General features: G+C 31.5%; 3 protein-coding genes across 7 annotated transcripts; 1 reads left to right on the top strand and 2 right to left on the bottom strand.

Moving 5' to 3' along the window:
• Positions 1–1,555: 1,555 nt before the first annotated feature.
• LOC9300559 (transcription factor MYBS3) lies at positions 1,556–3,374 on the top strand. The gene is made up of 3 exons (XM_002864437.2): positions 1,556–2,013; positions 2,362–2,561; positions 2,919–3,374. Exons 1-3 carry the CDS (start codon positions 1,746–1,748, stop codon positions 3,153–3,155), a joined length of 705 nt encoding a protein of 234 aa, XP_002864483.1. The 5' UTR covers positions 1,556–1,745; the 3' UTR covers positions 3,156–3,374.
• LOC9300560 lies at positions 2,987–9,059 on the bottom strand. 5 transcript variants are annotated; one of them, XM_021033212.1, is made up of 12 exons: positions 8,902–9,059; positions 8,757–8,807; positions 8,624–8,675; positions 8,456–8,529; positions 8,246–8,376; positions 8,082–8,160; positions 7,870–7,967; positions 7,333–7,779; positions 6,738–7,244; positions 6,526–6,654; positions 6,380–6,449; positions 2,987–3,120 (listed from the first exon to the last, which is right to left on the bottom strand). In XM_021033212.1, exons 1-11 carry the CDS (start codon positions 8,924–8,926, stop codon positions 6,384–6,386), a joined length of 1,659 nt encoding a protein of 552 aa, XP_020888871.1. In that variant the 5' UTR covers positions 8,927–9,059; the 3' UTR covers positions 2,987–3,120; positions 6,380–6,383. The 5 variants fall into 5 exon arrangements, with proteins under 5 accessions (XP_020888871.1, XP_002866168.1, XP_020888876.1 ...); XM_002866122.2 differs by lacking the exon at positions 2,987–3,120 and adding an exon at positions 6,025–6,249 and having other exon boundaries at positions 8,902–9,054; XM_021033217.1 differs by lacking the exon at positions 2,987–3,120 and adding an exon at positions 6,025–6,249 and having other exon boundaries at positions 7,333–7,769; positions 7,896–7,967; positions 8,902–9,028.
• A 2,184-nt stretch (positions 9,060–11,243) lies between these two features.
• On the bottom strand, positions 11,244–13,295 carry LOC9302243 (GATA transcription factor 21). The gene is made up of 3 exons (XM_002866123.2): positions 12,871–13,295; positions 12,110–12,589; positions 11,244–11,871 (listed from the first exon to the last, which is right to left on the bottom strand). The coding sequence occupies exons 1-3, from the start codon at positions 13,132–13,134 to the stop codon at positions 11,425–11,427; spliced, it is 1,191 nt and encodes a 396-aa protein (XP_002866169.1). The 5' UTR covers positions 13,135–13,295; the 3' UTR covers positions 11,244–11,424.
• Positions 13,296–21,299: the final 8,004 nt, after the last annotated feature.

Here is a 21,299-nt window from a genome sequence, read left to right on the forward strand (position 1 = left end):
TTGAATGACTGGTTTAGCGTTTGAAAATGGATGCGTTTGCGGGAGTTTTATGACTGGTAAACCAGCGGGTGCGGTAGCAGTTAAATAAAAAATGACCAAAAAAATAAAAAATATTACAAAAAAAGAAATAAAAACACCAATATATTATTATGATAATATTAGAAAAATTGAACATGCTTAATAATTAAAACCATAAATAAAATACTAAATATTTATTCAAAAATAAAGTAATTTTGTAATAAGATAGTCCTTTATGCTGGGTTAACACCAAAAATTGCATCAAGTAATGGGACAAACTATAAATAACGTTGAATTCAATAAAAAAGCAAGTGATTTTCTATTTGAGAAAACACATCGAAACATATATTCAATCAAAAAGCGAAGCAATACATAATGAAAAGAAAAAAACGATGCCATAAAAAATATTCAAAGAATTACACATGAGGTGATGAATGAATAAAAGGATATATGATACTTACGTTTGGTTCTTGATTTTCATCAGTTTGGGTGGAAGACATTAAGAAAATAAGGTTTTAGAATATTGGTTAGGGTTTCTGATGAGAACGTGATACAAAGATGAAAGATATATATAGAATTAATATATTTTATAATAATTATAAGTAAACGTTTGATATTTTTTTAAAAAAAATCCAACCGCTACCGCCCGTAACCGCAAACGCTTGCGGGAAAGAGCTTTTGAAATTCAGCGATTTCGAACGGCTTGAAGCGGTACGGAGCAGTTTCTATGATTGGTACCAACCGCTAACAACCACAACCGACCGCTAGCAACCGCTAGGAGGGTGCTAGCGGGAGAACCAATCAAGCCCTATATAATCTCCATATTGATTTTTACCAATTTTAACCATAAACAATTAATAGTTAAATGCATGTTGGGTAGTGCTTTGTCTAGTAATTAATAACATTATCGATTACAATGTATTTGAGCAAATCAGGCAATCTTTAAATAAAAATATGTATATGATGACTCTTCCGTCCAAACTAATATATTGAAAACATTATAAGATCCAAATTATATCATTATTTATATCAAACAAAACATAAGAAATAAATAAGACTTGTCTTTGTTCATGTAAACAAGACCCCTTTGTTGTTTGTTTCTATATTTTACAAAATTGTAAACTATATTTTTGTTATATTTATTTTCCACAGTTTTATTAGGTCATCCAACTACCCACCTCCCCAAAACTATTGGAGGATCCAAGTCCTCTCTCTCTCAACCATATATCTATATTTCTTTTGCAAAAGGATATCCTTAATTTAATTATTATTTAATACATATAGATTCCATTATTGTTATGGCTACCTCATTCTCTCTTCAAATCACAGATTCTATAAAGCATTATACGAGAGGAAAAAAAAATGTAGACTATGTAAAAGATATATGAAGATTTTCATATTTGTGAGACAAATTAATTAGATTAGAATCAACATTTTATAGTCCATATTAGTGATAAATTTCCACTTATAAAGACATATTTTCCTCTTTTGTTTTTTATACGTAAGCTCGTTTTCTGATTGGCTAAAAGTAGAAAACACCAACTTGGACAACATCATTTAAATTATAAAACCCTCCAATAAATAAAACTTGGTTTATCCAATCATCTTATTTCTCTGTGCTCTCCACCATTTTACATAAACCCCAAAATCTCTCTTCATCATCATTCATCAACATCATCTCTCTTTCTCTATCTCTCTGTCCCTCCTTCTCTTTCTCATTCATTGCAATGGGCAGAAGATGCTCACACTGTGGAAACGTAGGACATAACTCAAGAACATGTTCTTCTTACCATACAAGAGTAATTAGGCTCTTTGGTGTTCATCTAGACACCACAAGCTCTTCTCCGCCGCCTCCTCCTCCTCCGTCGATTTTGGCTGCTGCAATGAAGAAAAGCTTCAGCATGGATTGCTTGCCGGCATGTTCCTCCTCTTCCTCTTCTTTCGCCGGTTATCTCTCCGATGGTCTCGCCCACAAAACACCCGATCGTAAAAAAGGTTACAACTTTGACTTATTACGCCAATCTTCGAGTTTTTTTATTTTCACAATAGGATAATAACCTTTTTCAGTAATCAAAACGTTCCGGATCTTAGGTCCATAATTGATTTGGATCGGAGATCAAAATATGTTAAATTGGTCATCGGTGTGATTGGTTTTGACATAAAGGTTGTACACGTACGTCTAGAGTCTTGCCAAGTCGGAACATTTCCTAAAGCATGCAACCGCTATATCTATATATATGATGATTTAGAGTGGCAAGAAAATGATGTGTTAACGCGATCTTTAGGCTTGGATTTTGTTCAGTTTTTCTCAAAAAATAATATTTATTTATTTTGTGTAATTAGGGGTTCCATGGACGGAGGAAGAGCACCGGACGTTTCTAGTTGGATTAGAGAAGCTTGGAAAAGGAGATTGGAGAGGAATCTCTAGAAACTACGTCGTCACAAAATCCCCGACACAAGTGGCAAGTCATGCTCAAAAGTACTTTCTCCGGCAAACCACCACTCTCCATCACAAGAGACGCCGCACCAGCCTCTTTGATATGGCAAGTTCCAATCTTTTCTCTATACATGCATGAAAAAAAGAATTTAAACTCTTTGTATGAAACTTTTATATTAAAAAATCAAAATGTTTTTCAAAGAAAATATATATCCAACAAAAGTCACATCTTCAAAAGTTCAAACAGAATTTTTATGTCGTTTTAAAAAAAAAAAATTCCCAAGTTGTTTAGCACTTAAAATATCGGAATTTTATAAACCAAAAAGTCAAGATTTTAAATTTAATCTAAGCTTTATTGTATATTAAATATATATATATATATATATATATATGAACATATAATTTCTTGCTGAATCAGATGGTGAAAAATGATTTTGAATTGTCAAATTTATATATTCAACAGGTTTCGGCCGGCAATGTTGAAGAAAATAGTACTATTAAGAGTATATGTAATGATCATATTGGGTCGACCTCAAAGGTTGTTTGGAAACAAGGATTACTCAATCCTCGTCTTGGATATCCAGATCCGAAAGTGACAGTATCCGGGTCGGGTAACTCCGGTGGCGGACTCGATCTTGAGCTGAAGCTTGCGTCCATTCAATCTCCTGAATCGAATATTAGACCTATTAGCGTTACGTGAATATATATAACACGTTATGAGTTTCATTAGTATAATTCAAATGTTTACATATATAATATATTATCGATCCTATCTAATTTGATTTTGATCCAACGTTAGTTACTTTGATAATTTCCTGAATATTTTTTTGGTTTTTTCAGTGTGAGATTTTTTTCTTGGATCCATACTTATTTCTGTAAATTTATGATTTATCTCGGCAAAACTATTATATTTAGGGTATGTTTCTAGCGCTCATAAAAGTTTCAATATTCCTATTATACTTTTAAAAAGAAAGTTTCTTACAATAGAACGGGTAAGACCACTATTAATGGTGTGCTCTTAAAGAGTTCTTAACAAAATCTTAGATCAAAAATTAATGATAAGCATGTAAAATACTAAGAAAGGTGTCTTAGTTAAGAGCCATTATTCCTAAGAGTCATTGTTAAGAAACTCTTGATAATCATGCTCTAAGACAATTTTGTATATAGTACAACTTGTTTGAAGTTTGTTGTTTTCTAGTTCATTAAATTTTTCAATATTCGTTTTTTTAATTATTATTCCTTCTAAGTTCTAACATCATAACTTATAGTATTGGCTTTCAAAATTTAGAATGCTTGATCAACATTTCTAAATGCGATATTTAGAATATATATGTATCATTTATCTTAGTCTTCTGTTGATGATAAAACAATAAACACGAGTTTCAAACATAGTGTAAAGATAACTTTAAGAACCGATATTGGATCCACAAGAGCTCAATAATATTTAACATTGAATCCACTTTAACACAAAACTAAGGGTCTTTCTCAGAATTGTTATAATTTTGTTGTTGGCGAAAAAGAAAAAAGAAACAAAAAGTAGTTCACATTTTAAACATTTCTATATTTAGTGCAAGTTGTCTAATAATGACACTACTATTGGTAATGACCCAAAATAACTAACTGGACGACAAGGTATTATATTATTAATGATTTTGATATATACTTTCTATATTTTACAAAAAAAATCGTTGTAAGACATTATTTTGTTTTACAAAAATTATTATTTTGTATTTTCAACATAAGTTTTTAAATCGACAATAATAAGTCATATCATCCTACGTACGTAGTAAAGATTATGCTATGAGCTTGTCGACGCAAATGATATAAGAAAAACTTAATCTACTAATAAATAATTGTTTTTTTAAGTCAGAAACTCATGACTTAACAAAAACCACAAAATAAAAAGACGAAATTTGAAAAATCCTCACCTAAAACCACCAAAATATGATGTTATCATATCAATACACCAATAATCACTTTTAAGTTACAAAGACATTTCACCCAACCCCTTTAGGCGGGTCCTATGCTTATCAATGACTAAAATATATGAGGTTTCAAATTATTTGATTTTTACTCGAAAATAAACCAACAGTCTATATATCTTTTCAAAGATCCAAAATCATGTGGTCGATAAAATTAATGCCAATAAAATATCCTATCTAGATTTTGTTTCGACATATGTTTGGTTTCTCTTATACAAGTTATCCAATAGATCATTTTGTTTATATATAAGCTATTTCCTAGATGTATTAGTTTTGTAGGGACTAAATTTCTACACAAACTGTTTTCTACTGATACACAAAAAAATTTGATAACTTGAAGAGTTAGCTTTTTATAGATTTCATTTGGAGATTATATGAATTAATATTTGTAAGTTATAATGGTAGAAATTGCGAATGAGACTTTTTGTAAAAAAAAAGAAAAAAGAAAGACGTCGAATGAGACTCCAACATGTGACCTAGATCGAGAGAGACAAAGAAGGATAATTATGGCGCCTGTCTCTTAGGAGAATGTATTAATTTACCTTTCGGACTAGTTAGTTGTTGAATTCATCATTTTCTTTTTTTGAATGAATGAATTCATCATTATCAAGTTATCATTTCTTTTAAAAACTATTTATAGCATTGAACTTCGGTTCTAACTACCGCCAGATATGACTAAGAATTACTCTTGTCTATGTATCAGTATGAATGTTATTTTCATATGTGTAAAAGAGAGTATTAGACTGCAAGTAAAGCTTGAACAAAGATGTTATCTTCCCAGAGCCGGCCCTTCACACAGGCAGATGAAGCATGTGCTTGTGGCCTCCAAATTATATACTTGATATTCGGCCATTTTATCTGAAAGTTTCATTGGTTCCACTAGCAAAGACGGAGAGCTGTAATTCCAAGGGGATCAAATCCCCATTTTAGTTTTTTCTATTTTTCAAGTCTTTTTCAAAAAAGTAATGTGTAATAGGCCCAAAAAAAAAATGAGCTTGTGGCCCTAATATCTTGATAGCCTGCTCTGTATCTTCCTTAGCATGGTAGTATTTACTGTATTAGACTATAGTCTTTGCTCTTTGCTCGACTGTTTCTTTATGACTCATGCATATACACTATGGTTTTTAAATCTTCTCTCATATAGTCATATTAATAAACTAAAAAAAAAATTAAAATTATTGATAAATTTTCACATTGCAAAGCTAAAGAACATATTTGATAAAATGAAAATAAAAATCTAGAAACGATATAGATGGCATGCAATATCAATAGCAAAATTTAAATGGGCCTCTTTATAAGTATGGACCGGGCTTATATACGAATTTGGGCTCAGTAACCAGACCAATTAAATTTACTTTTTTTTTTAATCTAGGATCCTTATTCATTTTACTAATTTTGGAACAAACCCTTTATGTATGTATGCGTGTGTCTCACATTTAACAAATGTTTCTGTTTCATCAATTTGGCATCCAGAAGAATTTGGAAAAAGAAAAGAAAAGCACCATTAACCATGACTATTTTTTCAACTGTGTGTAATCATCAAGCTTAAATCTTGAATTTAAAACTATTTAAAAAAAAAAAAATTAATTGATTGAAAACTGTTATGTGCAATAATACATTTAGAAGTCTGGTTTTAGAAGTACTGTTTTTAGAAGTCTTATCAATCTTTGTAGGCTTTAAAGCTTTATTTTTTATAATGGCCTATAAGCATATTATTGAAAACTATTATTATGTGCAATAATACATGTATAAGAGACTGGTTTTGAAAGAATTGATCCAATATAAACGATCTCAAATGAAGCTTTAACTCATCTGCATCAAAGAAGGAAGGAAATATCATGGAAAGCTTATACCACAAGAAACCTACTTTACTCTTAGTTCCTTCCGTGACAAGAAACAAAACAGAATTCAAAAAGGCTTCATTTTTATGCAAAACACAAACCTGTTTAAGTTCTTTGTCGTGTCAAAAACACTAACCCTGCAAAACCCGCCACGATCAACGCACGCATCACCTGCAAATTACGGCAATATGATGAAAAGATTTCGATTAATCAATAAGCCTTGAAGCATGTTGGTTGATAAACTCACTTGTCCAACAGGTCGTCCTGAACTTTCTGACTCTGCAGAATTCTCCGACTTTTGTTTCTTCGATCGCTCTATGTTCTTCCACTTGTTGTTACTATCTATTTTCGCGATGTTTATGGAGCGGAATCCCCTCTGAAAATGTTTCGGATAAACGCAGAATTTGAAATATATCATACAAAGATTGTAAAAACCGCCAAAGACTACTGCTTTTGTACCTCACCGATGTCGTCCCTAGTAGACTCTTCTATCCTTTTTTGTAACAAATTTGCTTCTGCTAAATCCAAATGTCTTGTTCCTATATCTGTTTCGCAAGACAAATCTTTTGCCTCATCTGGAAATATCCAGAGACGAGATCCTCGTGCATTCTCAATTTGAGAATCTTTCAAACACACAGATTTGTGTGGTGTCTTCTCATCATCCCTTACTTTCACCACCGAACTTCGTCTTTGCGTACTTAAAAAGTCACTTCTTCTAATGCTCTGTTCAAGACTCTTCTCCTCTATAACTATTGACCTTTCATCTCCTGGAACTATTACTAAATCATCACATCTATCTCTTTTATCTCTACACACTGACATCTCCATATTCTCAAAGCTTATGATCTTCCTTTCTTCCGGTTTCTCTATATTCACAGTGCTTTCCGCTTGTGGTTGCGCCTTAGTTTTCTCCTCCGTATCTTTACAAGAACCAGTTTGAATCTTCGCTGTCCGAACTTTGGTATCCTGTCAAAAGATCTAGAGAATCTTAGTCAAAACGTTGTGAAAAACATCTTGATCACAGAGACTCATACTCAAAACCCTTTGAAATTACCTGAGTAACTTTGACCTCAAAGTTGCTAATCATTTTCCGCACATTGTTCAAACTTGTATCTGACATACTCCGCCTCATTGACTTCCGTTTAGGATTTCTTTCCGGTTTGCTCAAAGCTGGATCTTCTTGCTTCACTAACGATACACCCTCGGAGTTTTTAGCCTCCGTAAGCTTCTTGCTTGATTTGCTCAATCCCTTATCTTCTTGTTTCACTAACAATACTCTCTCCGGGGTTTTAACCTCATGGAGTTTCTTGCTTGGTTTGCTCAAACCCTTATCTTCTTGCCTCACTAACGATACACTTGCAGTTTTTTTAACCTCCGGAAGCTTCTTGCTTGAAGAAACATCTGATGAAGATAGATGAATTTTCGTCTTCTCAACTCTATCTTTTACTTCAGGCTTCCATATTATAAGATTTGACGAAACCGTATCTCTATCTGCATTATTCTACATCAGGTGGAAAAATCAGTGACCAAAGACAAAATATTTTGAATTTTGTATAAACAAAACTGTATCAATATGACTACTAATCATTACTTTAAGCTCGGTTTCTTGAGACAGACCAAGATTTGTGTTTGGATTATTAGCAACAGCGACGATGTCTCGGGTATGCATTGAACTTAAAGAAGACAAATCTCTCATCACATCAAGAGCAAGAAAGGCCGGAAAAAAACAAACAAACATTTAGAAACACAACTTACCAACATAAACAAAAAATGAAAAATTCTTATTCCTTTTCATTGATTAACCTGAAGCAATGCTTTTAGATTTGGTAAAAGAACTGCCATTAACAAGCTCCTCGTGCTTCTTTCGCAATGCCGATTGTCTCTTTCAAAGAAATCAAAACACAATTGGATTCATCAAGATTGGAATCTTCTAGAGCTCAATGAACAAGGTAGTGAATATGTTTTACCAGGAAACGTATGCGATTTCGATCTTCTTCACTGAGAACAAACTCCATTTTCAATTGTACATTTCCATAGCCATTGAATGAAAGTTTCTCTTCCAAGAAACCATTCTCTATTATCATTCTTGTCTCTATCTCTACCTCCAAAAACCCTCAAATTCAGAAAAATCTAATAAAACCACCAATTTGATCTCTAGAGTTATAAAAAGAACACACCTTTCTGTAATATCTGGTTTCCATTGACATCTAACAGGGTAACGATCAAATTTTCTCGGAGCCTCGTAACTGGACTGTGCCACATTGAATCCAAGAAACAAGAAAGTGTCAAAATTTCTCAAAAAGTTCCAAACTTTAGAAATTCAAAAGGATCAGTAGAGTAATTACAAAATGTAGTCTCCTGAATCTGAAGTTCGATACTCTAGCTTCCCCATAGAAACTAATACAAGAAGACAAGTAAATTAAAAATTTGAACTTTATCAAGTTAAAACAGATTTGAGGAACAGAGTAACATTAATACCTTTAATGGAAGTGTTTGAAGAAGCTGTGTGAACATCAATAAGACCCAGAACTGTGGATTCGAACAAGACAAAGTTCAGTTAGTGCTTAATGTGCTAATAGGACAATGCCCGAAATCGAAAGTTTCTTCCTTTTTTTTCTGTTACCTGAAACTTGTATAGTTCCTGGCATTTGTCAGAGGTATACGAACGCAAGATTGAAAATTCGATTGGTTAAATTTGGTATTCAAGGATTTTTTTTTTTAGTGGAATTTTATTGTATGGAAGAAGAGAAATAGTGAGGGGAAAAAAATGGAGGATTAGATGGAAATATAAGTTTGTGGTTGGAATTAGATTTTGAATGTGGAGGGAATTGAGAGGGACGTCCCCATCACTGTTTCTCTTGATGAGTGTAATTAATTACTCTAAACGAACATTCTCTAAATGCCAATTTTTTGCTTTTTGCCTCATTCCATTATACATTAGTTAATAGCCCCGTTCTAAAAATTACCGTCTAGCCCCGATTACTCTCCGCTTAATCGCTAGATCCACCCTATCCGCCTCGATTAATGACTAATCCCCTAAAAAATCAGTAACCCGATTATTCTCCGCCTAATCCGATTACTTTCCGCCTAATCCGATTATTTTTCACCTAATCTTATATACCCCGATTATTTTTTAGATTGCAAGTATAAAAAAACTTTTTATTTTTGTTATTCAATCATTTGAATAGGGAGTTTGTGATGTTTTACAATAACTTGTGTTCAAATTTTAATAAAAATCATAAATTTTTACAATATTGGAATAATATATTTTAAAAATATTAAAATAACCCTAAAACTAATCCCCGATTAATCCCCGATTTTAATCCGATTTTCCGATTAATCGCTAGGCCCATGCCGAGCGCCCGACTAGCGCCTAGCGATTTTTCAAACAAGGGTTAATAGATTAGTTTTTTTTTTTTTTAAGATTAGGTTTTTGTTAAATATCTTATATTCTATGATACAATAGTTAACATTCTCTAAGTGCATGCTTTGTTTAGTATGCTTGTCATCTATTGGATCAATGTTCACGTGTGTGTGTGTGTAATATATGTAAATCTGATTTAATTTGCAGTAACAAAAATAGATTAGTCATGAAACTAAATAATACTAGACCAAACTGATATTTAAAAGTAAAAGTAGTTAATATGGCCGGTTCGGTGCATGATTGTTGAACGACAAGAAATAAGACGACGCGGACGAAGGTGGTGAGATTAAAAATCGTCACGCCGCAACACTTAAAGGAGTCGCCATTCGCCAAAACGAATCCCAACTATTGCTGAAATTTTAAGTGATCAATTATGGTTCTTAAATTGCCGCTGCGTTTTTTCATAAACATTGGCATCATTATTTTCTGCAATTTTGTGTTTAAACTTTAAAGCAACAGAAATACACTGCTTTTTCGGGTTGCTAACGCTAGCCACTAGCCACATCGATTGATCAGCAGTTGTCAAAACTTATTTTTTTTGGATATAGTGATATTTAGAAGCAAATAAGTTATGTACAATAGGAATTAATATTACTCATAATAGATAAAAGTGACTCATTCATAAGGGTTTTAATATTAAATTAGTGTATAGTGAGAATTATCAATGGTTAATGCTAAATAATTAGATTTCACATTTTACATTTTTGATATGTTTATAACCTTTTTTATATACATAATCATCCATCCATGATTGGCGTCTCAAAGTACTGTACTAGCTACTCATGACCCTAAATACTAATGTAGCAGAAAAGAAAAAGCAGTTCTTGATGTGAATTGATTCAGCTTAGGTCAACCCGATATCTGTTTTTTTTTTTACGTATGAAAGAAATTATTAGATTATTAGATAATTTCTTAGGGCTTTATTAGTTAGATAATTTACTCAAAAAACTAGAAGAAAATATAATATGTGGGCTTGCAAAATTTTGAAGATCTCTTCTTTTAAGTTGATGTCGTTGCCTTAAAATGCAACACAAACGTATTATCTTCTTCACACATGATCTCTTGTCTTATATACGCATTCATATTATCCAATATCAACCATCTTTGCCCTCATCCTTTTATATATATCTTGTGTTCAGTATATCTTCACAAGCAATTAAATCCAATATATTCAATTCTAAAGCACTTCTAAGAAAATCAGATAATTAATATGAGCTTCAAAATATATACTTGAGTGATACCAAATAATACTAGGCATACATTTTTAAAGCCGGTCATCCATTTATGATTGAGCTAAATTGTGATGATATGTATTAAAATAAACAGATAAATAAAATTACTTTTAATTTATTATATTATTCTTCAAATCTCGTTACACAATACAAAAGATGTAAATGAACAAGGATACCCACATTATCGGGTGATTAATGTTCCATCGCAAAAAAAAAAAAAAAAAAAAAAAAAAAAAAAAAAAAAAAAAAAAACCAACATAAACTCTAAACCAAAATCTCCATAAACATATATAGAACTATTAATTATCATATTAAACTCTCACACAATCTTATTATAAAAATGTTTTTCTGACTCCTGATATTAGACCAACTGCAAAAACTAAATTAATCACTCCAAGATTTAACAATCAATCATTATTATGATTACTATAGTCTATATATAACTATAAAAATAAACCTTTCTTGTAATCAGGATATTGTGATTATCTGATCAACCGTGAACCATTCCATACGACAGAGCCATGAGCAAAACAGCAGCCTCCTTCTCATCTTGTGGGAACACTTGTTGATAAGCTGAGCTTTTGCTCAACATTATTGTCAAATCATCGAAGCAAAGTTTGTTCGACGAAATCGAAGAATTAGAAGAGGTTGTTGATTTGCTGATCTCTAAATCTCTGGCAATCATCGTTTCCGCCTCCATGTCCACCTCATCTTCCTCTCTGATCTTGCACTTTTTTGCCTTGGCCACCACCGGAGGAGAGAGATTGTATTTTTCCCCTCCGTTTGATCTCTTTTTCTTGTTTTGCAACTTCTTTTTCAGCAGTAATTGTGACGATCGGGACGCTACCACCACCTCTTGGTCGCCGGCAGCTGCGGCCGCGGCCATAGCGGCTCGCCTCGCCTTTCTTTGCCTTATGCCACATGCGTTACAAAGAGACTGCAATATATAATAAATGAAATTAGTATGTGAAATGTAGATGACAAAAAATTGAAAAATTCATAGAATGTTGGACTCATGCGTATCATTGATTAAAGCATTAATGTTTAAAGGATGCTTCAGTTTTAAATAATAAGTCAAATATATCCACGTTAGTAACATATAACTATTTATTTCAAAAATGTGAATTAAACTTAGTATGACATATATCAAGAAAACCTCGAGTGAAGTAATCTACCTTGGGACCTCGAGGTCCACTACGCCAAAGAGGAGTCTTGGTGGTGTTACAGTCCGAGCAAACCCTAATCACGCCATTGTTATTACCATAACCATTCTCGTTGATTGTATTGTAGCGATTTTTGGTGGTCGCGGCCGTGGTCGTCCTGGTCAAGACTTTCTTGAAACTAAGATCTTCATCGTGATCTTCGTCAAAATTAGTCTTATGATTCAAAGGGTAGTGATCACTTTCTTTATGATTATTATTATTACTCTGATCAGTGAGCTGTTTATTGTTTGTGATTGTTTTCTTGATCAACCGCATCTTTGGGGACATCAACCACTTGTCGGAGTCTGAATCGGGTTTTGTCGGGTTTTGATGAAGAGGATGGGTTTGGTCTTCGTGATCTTTTTTCCTTATCGTTAGTTTCAGTCTTGTCTCCTTCTTTGGCACCATGTGATCGCATGATGATGATCCACCAGTAGCCAGAAACATCTTAGCCTGGTATATATAAACGATCAAGGTTTATAATCAACAAGAGATGAAAATTGGATATAATAATGATATGGCCGCTTCCTAAGATAAAATTAAATTTCATATCATTATTTGATAAATTAAATTTCTTCTATGTAAAGTTTTCTAAATACAAATTCTGAAACTTATATTGTTGTATGAATTTTACATGATCAGGCATAATTTTAACTGCTAAACGAATAAAGAAAAATTGTATAAGAATAACATTTATACACACAATTAAGGTTGATATATAATAATAAATATACCTTGAGGGGTTGAGAAAGATGGAGATGATTAGCATGATAAGTATTGTTGTAGGCAACATGTTGATCTTCTTGAGAGTTGATCAAGAAAGGGAGGTAAGAGGAAAGAGACGAAATGGACGAAGAAGAAGATGAAGAATTAGAAGGGACTTGATGATGATGATGATGAAGAAGAGACGAAGAGGATCCAAGAGGATAGAAAAAGGGCTGTTCGTGATGGTTTTGATCTTCGTTAAGATCTATAGAGTAATGAAAATTCGAATCCATTGATGAGATAAAGAAATGAAGACACAACGAGAGAAAGATAGCTAAGATGAGAGATTGAGAGAGATCATAGACGGCAAAAAGAGTCCAAGCTATACTATGTTTGATCCTTTTTAAAGGCAATGAGATGAGACACGAGCCAAACACACATGGTTTCTATTATATACATATAATATATTTATATCAGTTTAATAAATGGTTTACGTGAGTCTAGAGTTAGGGTACTTATGTCTATGTATACATCAACTTGTACAGTGAATTTTAGAAGATATGGATAAAAATACTGTTTTTAAATCCTACTTTCAGACAAGTCCGAATGTCATACCAATGATTTAAAAAAAAAATTTGTCCTTTTATATGTTCTTTTCTAATTAGACTTCTATTTTTTCAAATGACCATAAAGTATTATGAGATTCAAATTAAATCCATGATTTTCTTTGTATATGCTATAGCGGACATGCGATTCGATCCAGTGATCTTTGATGAGTAAAGACAGTTTGGTGTGTTTTCTTGGATTGATTTAAGAAAATGGATACAAATCAATAACTGAGCTGATCAGTAATAGTAAATGGTGTTTATTTTTTATTTTTTTTGACATCAAGTAAATGGTGTTTATTTACATAAAGAAAGTTGAAAATATATGTATATGTATGATTAATTAATTTAGAGGTTCACGTGAGTCCATGACACCCATACGAAACCAAACACATGAGACAAACTGTGTGTATGTGGAATGGTACTGGACGGCCCCATTCAGAACAAACCCTATCTGTAATTTCCTTACCCCACTAGAGAGACACAGAAAATTAAAAAATTAAACCCTAATAATTTATATAAATATTGGAGAGTGAGAGCCACACAAATCATGATAATAATTGAAACAAATAAGATCCTTTTACTTGTTGTCTTTTCAAATCTAGGGTTTCCTAGATCTCATCAATGCTCTATTATAGAAAAAGAAAAAACAAAGTCAACATTTGGATTTCTCATGTTCTTTTCATATGTACCCCGTTAAATTAAAAATCTACTGTATTAAAGAATTACTAAAAAGGTTAGATAATTTTCAGCTTTATGAATTTTTACTAGATTTTTAAATCGTATCAGTCGAAAACCAGTTTAGGATAAATATTGATTGAATAAACTTAAAAAGGTATACAACATTCTCTTATTTAAAATGAATAGCTAACTAGCATCTATTGACAAATGTATATGTATATATATTGACAAAAGAAAAAAAAAACTGAGAAACAAAAAAAAAGTCAATTAGCATTAAGTGAAAAACGTCATAAAACCAAAAAAAAAAAAAAAACTCAAATAGAAATGACAAATAGTGTTTATCTTTCAAATAAAAGTCATTATCTTCTTAAAATTCCACTACGAGTAGTATTAGTTAGTACCTAAAATTAGAGATTGTGTTGTGACAAGCCATCAATCATATAGCATGATGGAATTGCTAAAGATCAAATAAGTCTAACACTGATTCATAGGTTTTATTTCATGATAATCAAAGTTGAGTCAATTGGCATAACAAATATAAGATCTCTTGAAACCTTAGTATACTAAATGTAACTCGTGATCCTTTCAACTGCATGTGATTCATCAATAATAATCCTCCCATAGGACAGAGAAAGAAATGATCCATGATTGAGAGATAGGAAGTGATGCAGAGGGAGAGGAGGTCAGAGATCTATAAGAGAAGGGATAGGTTTAGAATGGCAAAGGAAGAAAACATCCCCACCTTAGTATTGCCAAACTTATTCAATTCCTTCTCATCAGATTTTACAGATCATTGAGGACCCCCACACACAAAGAGACAATCCATCTTTATTTTTAAAATTTAAAATTGGCCCATCAATTTATATTTGTATATATCAATTTCTTAAGCTAAATGATCTAAGGAAAAACAAAATTGATCTACTATATTTAGTAGCTTTTTATATGGTATCAGATTATGATCTATAACACCCTATTTTCTAACACATATAAGATTTGGTCAATGCATATTAGTTAGAAACGTATTTTTCAATATCACAGTATACAAAGTCGAATACGATTTTATATATGCACAAAGAAAAATGATTTACGTTTTACAGATTATCTACCATCTGGATCGATCTGAAAGAGATCTGGATCGATCTGAAAGAGATCATAAATAGAGGAGTCATAGTTACCAAAGATAACAATTGGTTTGTGACCAAATTATGTGTTTTCCATTAGTTACACCTCGTTTAAACTACAACATTCCAAAACAAGCAAAGCATTGTATATTAGTGTGCACAAAAGAGCACAATAATGAAAATTATATGGATGTGAGGAGAAATCTCTCTCTCTTTTTTTGATAAACGAGGATATAATTCATGTCTTTTTTCTTTTTTTTTAATAAGAAACTTCATATGTCTCATGTATATATTAGAAAGGACCAAAAAAATCTACACAGACGGGATGAAATCAAATGAAGAGAAGTGATAGTTTGAAATTTGAGAGTTTCCCCTTACTCGTATGTCGTATAGAGACATCCATGGATACTGTACCATCACATGCCAAAAAAGTCATTTGTATTTGTTTTTCGCCAATCGCATTTGTTTTCTTTTGAGTAACAAATTAGTAAATAATATTACTATTGTGTCGGAAAAAAAAATGAAATATTACTATTGGTTAGTTTAACGGTAAGTATGCAGAGAAAGAAACGGTACACAAATGAATTGTACTCTTCATTTTTACATGACGACTTTATAGTTTGCATCACTTCTCTCAGTCTTGGGGTTTGCTTTTCAGGCTCAAAAAAAAAAGAAGCTTTTGCCAACTTTTTCATTTCTTACCAAATCGGGTCATCAGTCCATTAATCAAAACGTTAATTCGAACGCATGAAATACACCCAAAAAAAAAATGATACCGAAATCAGTTTATCAATATGCATAGGACAATATGATTTGAATTTCCTTTTTCTGGAGTGACGTACAATGATAGTTCTAAATTTGATTTTTTTTTTTTTTGATAACTCAAGATAAATCTCCAAACATATGGAAAGGTCTAGGACTAATCCTGGGAGAGGATAGTTCTAAATTTGATGATCACGAATGATATAATAGTAAGGAAATGTTACGATTTTTGGATTTTACAATATCATAATTATGTAAAATCGTGACTTTGCTCATTTATTGGCGTTATATACTTCAGTTTCTTTTATAATAGTACACCGGTCGCACATAAACATGTATATGCAATCTGTTAATGCATTAACACGTAAATGAAAAAACATGGAAATTAACAAATACTTTACAGTTAATTATATTCACTCCGTCCCACAAAGATGATTTTTTTGGAAAAAAAATTTGTCCCAAAAAGATAACAGTTTTGTGTTTCCGATGTAAAATTTAAAACACTTTATCTATTTTACTCTTATTAAATAATAATAAATAATATATTCTTTAAAGTGTGTTATAATAGCATTATAAAATTTAATGCCATTCTACGATTATAGTTTTTTTTATTATCATCAGCTCTATTACCATTATTGAATTAATGGTTATTGTTGATAACCAATTAACCACTAGACTAACGAAATTAAAAGTTGAAAAAGAAAAGAAAAAAAGAAGAAGAGAACAGCGCAAATCAGAGGTGGTTTGACCACTGTTCTTTATCTCATCGATAATATTATAATGTTTGACTAAGTTTTCTTTTGCTCTGTGTTCTTGAAAAGCGAGCTGAGCAGAGCCGTTGGATCATGGAAACGGAGATCGATGAGAGAAGAGATAGAGCCATAGAGGAAAGAGAGATATATTTGGTAGGCTAGCTCTCTGAGCTCTTAAGGGTTTTGTTCTTTCAGGTTCTCAAAAAAGACAGCATGCGATCTATCAATCTCCTTCAATGTTTTAACACCTTTACCTCTTTTGAAGATATTTTATCATCAAAGCCGAATCTAATTTAAACTATTTTAAGTTTCGCAGAGTATTACGGCCCAAGTTTATATTCTAAATATTCTATTTATAACCTAATTATCTTAATTCAGCTTAATCTATGTTATACCAATTAAACTTTAATATTTTGTTATAACAATAGAAAAATGCGATGAACCATGACATGTGCATGGTAATGTGCCTTCAACTATACATTTAATAATTATTGTTAAAAAAAATTATACGTTATATAAGAGAAAAAATACATTACATCTTATTCTTATAATATAAGACCAATTGATCAAACGAATCTCTTCTTAATTTCCAAAAAGTTCAAGGCATTGTCTGAATTTCATAGTTGTCAACGTTAAGATGTGTCTAACAAAATTAATATCAATCCTAAACCTATATTACTATGACCACTAAACTATCATGCATCACTAAAATAGTTTAACTAGATAGATATCTAGATTGTCTTAGATACTTACATTCTTTTGTCAGGAAGTTAGTTATTTCTTCCATAAAAAAAATATAGGGCTTGATATGTCAATGGATATTTGATTATTGGTTGTTCAAAATAGTCTTCAGTTATTTCATATATAATTAATTTCCGGATTCTGATAGACACAGATCTGTACATAGTTCATCCCTAAAACTAACAAAATTTTATAGTACAAAGTTAAACATTATCTCCCTCGTAATTAATTATGTGGAAGAGCATACTCCATAAAAATTAGAAAAATTTTATATACTAAGAGGAACTTTTTGGAGTTCAAAGTATAATATTTGTTTTGGTGAAATAATAGTACTATAAGTACAATTGTGTATTAAAAATAATTTTATTTTGATTTGTGGAACCAAATTTCTTGGAACCGATCTTTGATTAAAAAGATCAGACATCATTGATAATCGACTTATTATTTATTGATCAAGTAACTTGGGGTTTGTAGAGGTGGTAGTATACCCTTTCTTCTGAAGGGCTAGCAAGGAGAGTCTCCAAACAATTTTTTAATAAAGAGTGTTCACTAAAAATCGATTGCTTTGGAAAAAAAATTCTTTATCTTCTCTTTCTCACCGATTTTTTTTGTTGTCGAGCTTTAAAAAACACTGTTAACTCCAAATTTTTTAAAGAGGTATAGTAAAATGGAATTGTAAAAAATAGACAACGCACAATTTTACATCTTTAAAAAAAAAAAAGTTCCATACTTTTATGAATCATTATATATTACTCCATAATATATGCATGTCTTTTTATCTATTGTTTAATCGTTTTGTGAGTATTAGATTTGGCATCTAAATCCTACAACCAAAACTTTAGATAGCCTTACGTAAACCACACACAAAGAATTCTCCACATAACTTTTTCAATTAAAAAAGAATTCTCCACATAAAAATCGATCTAACCTAATCTCCATGCACCCCTACTTCTTCTCTTTATAATAGTAGATTTTATAGAAGAAAAGCTAGATATGAACAAGATAGTTTACATTAATATCCTTAATACTCCCTCTGTTCCTGAAAAAATAATGTTTTGGGTTTTCACACAATTTAAGAAAAAGTAAAATTTATATTTTTTATTATTTTTTATTATTTTAATAATGTTAATTCTACTCCTCTCCTCCTTCTATTGGTCTCAAATGAAAGTAATAATGATGTTTCTACAAAACATCAATCTTTGTGGAACAAGATAAAAAACTAAAACATCAAACTATGAGGAATGGAGGGAGTATATCTTAATATAAAAAGAAGAAGCTAGATATCAAACGAGACAGAAAATTTATTTATAATTTATTTAATAAGATTACAAAAACAGGGACTGAAAAAAAAAGAGACAGTGGACGGCCGCCATATAGGCATATAAGGTTCACATACAATGATGAATTGCCGAGAGAGTTTTTGTTCCTTCCTTCGTATAGATCCCCGATTTTGTAAAATGGACAGATAATAAGTTATAACTTAGAAATATTCATATTTAAATAGAAATATCTACACGAAGTGACCAAGAAGATCACACATGACAAGTTGTGTAAATAAAGAGAGATTTGAGTATTATTATTTATCTGAATCAGAAGCAATGGGCAATATGGAGCATAAGAATCTAACTCTTCTAAGTTCTAACAAATTGTCTTGTCTCTTTTCCCGAATAAACATGATCTTATATTTGGAAAGTGGTCACACGCTTCTCTTTACCGACAATCATTAACCCGGCTATTCTTAACTTATAACCAAACCGGGCAGCCAAAGTAAAGATTAACCTATATAGCATATCTAACCATCCTAGAATCTATTATTTCAATAAAAATCACAAACTTTAGATTCATGGACAGTTTCAAATTTTTTAGGAATAGGACTAATTCAATTTAGATATTCTTACTACTAAGCTTTAGCAATATTTCTTAAACCTAAATCTCTTGTTTTTTATTCTAATTGTGTTGTTTTTGGAACTAATGCATGTTTTGTGGCATTTTGTGTGTTGTTGGTTTGTTGGTTTTGAATGTTGATCATATAAGCTACGTCAATACACCGGTTCTTACGTTGACCAATGAATCACTCAACGGTTAAAAGCTGACCATCTTTTATCTAAAAGGATTAGTAACTAACAGAATTTCGGGTCGGTTTCATTAGGTGCACATCAGGTAAGCCCTAATTAATTGCACCCACTGAAATATATTAAAGGGAAAATAGTCAATTTGGAGAGATTAGAAGTCATAACACATATGGATCACAATAAAATCAAAACCTATATATATGCATAGATACATACATATAACAAAGATTGAGATCCAAAAGAATAAACGATAGAGAATGGGCTACGTATGCGGCTTATGGATCACAATCTCCAAGAAATTAAACACTTTTGGAAGCAACAAGACAGAGATACGTATATATATGTATGTATGATGAATTATGTCAATTTTGAGTGTCAGTACAAATGGAGTTATGTCCAACATTTTGGTACTTTTCATGACTTGTCTTTTTTGGTTTCTTCCCAATAAAATTTCCCCAAAGGGACCATTGATCATATCTCTCTCTCTAATCTTCATCGCCGTATCCTCTGTCTTGTGACAGATTGATTTGTGTGATGTGAAACTCTCTCTCTCTCTCTTTGCATCGAATGATCCGTTTATTATCACAGTTATTAATACTTCATTGAATTTCGATCAAATCATATGCGTGTGGCGTAGAGAAAAAAAATCGTCAAATGTGATAAACTAGTACTTTATAAATATTAAATGGCAAGAGAGCACGAAATTCTTTATTCTCCCATGTAATCACATCAGTTCCGGATTGGTTTTCTCTAGAGTAAAGTTTCCGTCCGACTACTTAATATCTTTGTTCGAAAAATCGTTAGGCGCTAGTCGGGCGCTCGGTATGGGCCTAGCGATTAATCGGAAAATCGGATTAAAATCAGAAATTAATCGGGGATTAATTTTAGGGTTATTTTAATATTTTAAAAACATATTAATTCAATATTATTTTCATAATTGCAGTAAACACATAAAACTGTATTTTTGAGACAAATTTTTATAATTTTTATTACAAATTTATGAGTTTTATTAAAGTTTGAACATAAGTTATTGTAAAACATCACAAACTCCCAATTTAAATGATTGAATAACAAAAATAAAAAGTTTTTTTATACTTGGAATCTAAAAATAATCGGGATATGTAAGATTAGGCGGGAGTAATCGGATTAGGCGGAAAGTAATCAGATTAGGCGGAGAGTAATCAGGTAACTGATTTTTTTAGGGGATTAGTCATTAATCGAAACAGATAGAGTGGGCCTAGCGATTAAACGGGAAGTAATCAGGGTACACATGGATTTTTAGAGCAGGGCTTAATAAAATAGTTTTTGAGGGAAAAAAAAAAGTACTTTATAAATAATGGTCACGGAAATTTTGGATGTATGAGCCATTGAGCCTTGGAGTTAGAGACAAATTATAATCTAATGGATTAGATTTTTGTAACATTTTAAACCACGGTTTAATGTTGTTACTTGATAATGTAACCAACCATTTTACGCATTAAAAAAAACATGTAAAAATAGGGGGTAGAAAAAGGTCAGAATTTGGAATAACTAATAATAAGTAATGACTAAATGACTATCGATGGTGTATAAACATTGGGTTTGAATTGTTTTGGAAAGCTGACGTTTAAAAAAAAAAAAAAAGCTTAAAACTACTGAAACGATATAAAATAGCAGTATGATTAGTTTTTCGCTTTTACATGTCTTTATTCATTTTCAATATTATTATTATTATTATTTTTTTT

The sequence above is a fragment of the Arabidopsis lyrata genome, assembly GCF_000004255.2.
Source record: "Arabidopsis lyrata subsp. lyrata unplaced genomic scaffold ARALYscaffold_8, whole genome shotgun sequence".
NCBI classification, from domain to species: Eukaryota; Viridiplantae; Streptophyta; class Magnoliopsida; order Brassicales; family Brassicaceae; genus Arabidopsis; species Arabidopsis lyrata.

Bases quoted from the DNA above. Each gene is read 5' to 3' on its own strand.
- LOC9300559 (XM_002864437.2), top strand. From the start codon at position 1,746: ATGGGCAGAAGATGCTCACACTGTGGAAACGTAGGACATAACTCAAGA. The intron at 2,014-2,361 runs GTTACAACTTTG...TTGTGTAATTAG, and splicing joins AACACCCGATCGTAAAAAAG to GGGTTCCATGGACGGAGGAA. The intron at 2,562-2,918 runs GCAAGTTCCAAT...TATATTCAACAG, and splicing joins GCACCAGCCTCTTTGATATG to GTTTCGGCCGGCAATGTTGA.
- LOC9302243 (XM_002866123.2), bottom strand. From the start codon at position 13,134: ATGGATTCGAATTTTCATTACTCTATAGATCTTAACGAAGATCAAAAC. The intron at 12,590-12,870 runs GTATATTTATTA...TATATATACCAG, and splicing joins ATCTTTCTCAACCCCTCAAG to GCTAAGATGTTTCTGGCTAC. The intron at 11,872-12,109 runs GTAGATTACTTC...TATATATTGCAG, and splicing joins GTGGACCTCGAGGTCCCAAG to TCTCTTTGTAACGCATGTGG.
- LOC9300560 (XM_021033212.1), bottom strand. From the start codon at position 8,926: ATGCCAGGAACTATACAAGTTTCAG. The intron at 8,808-8,901 runs GTAACAGAAAAA...TCGAATCCACAG, and splicing joins AGGAACTATACAAGTTTCAG to TTCTGGGTCTTATTGATGTT. The intron at 7,780-7,869 runs GTAATGATTAGT...CACCTGATGTAG, and splicing joins CTCAAGAAACCGAGCTTAAA to AATAATGCAGATAGAGATAC.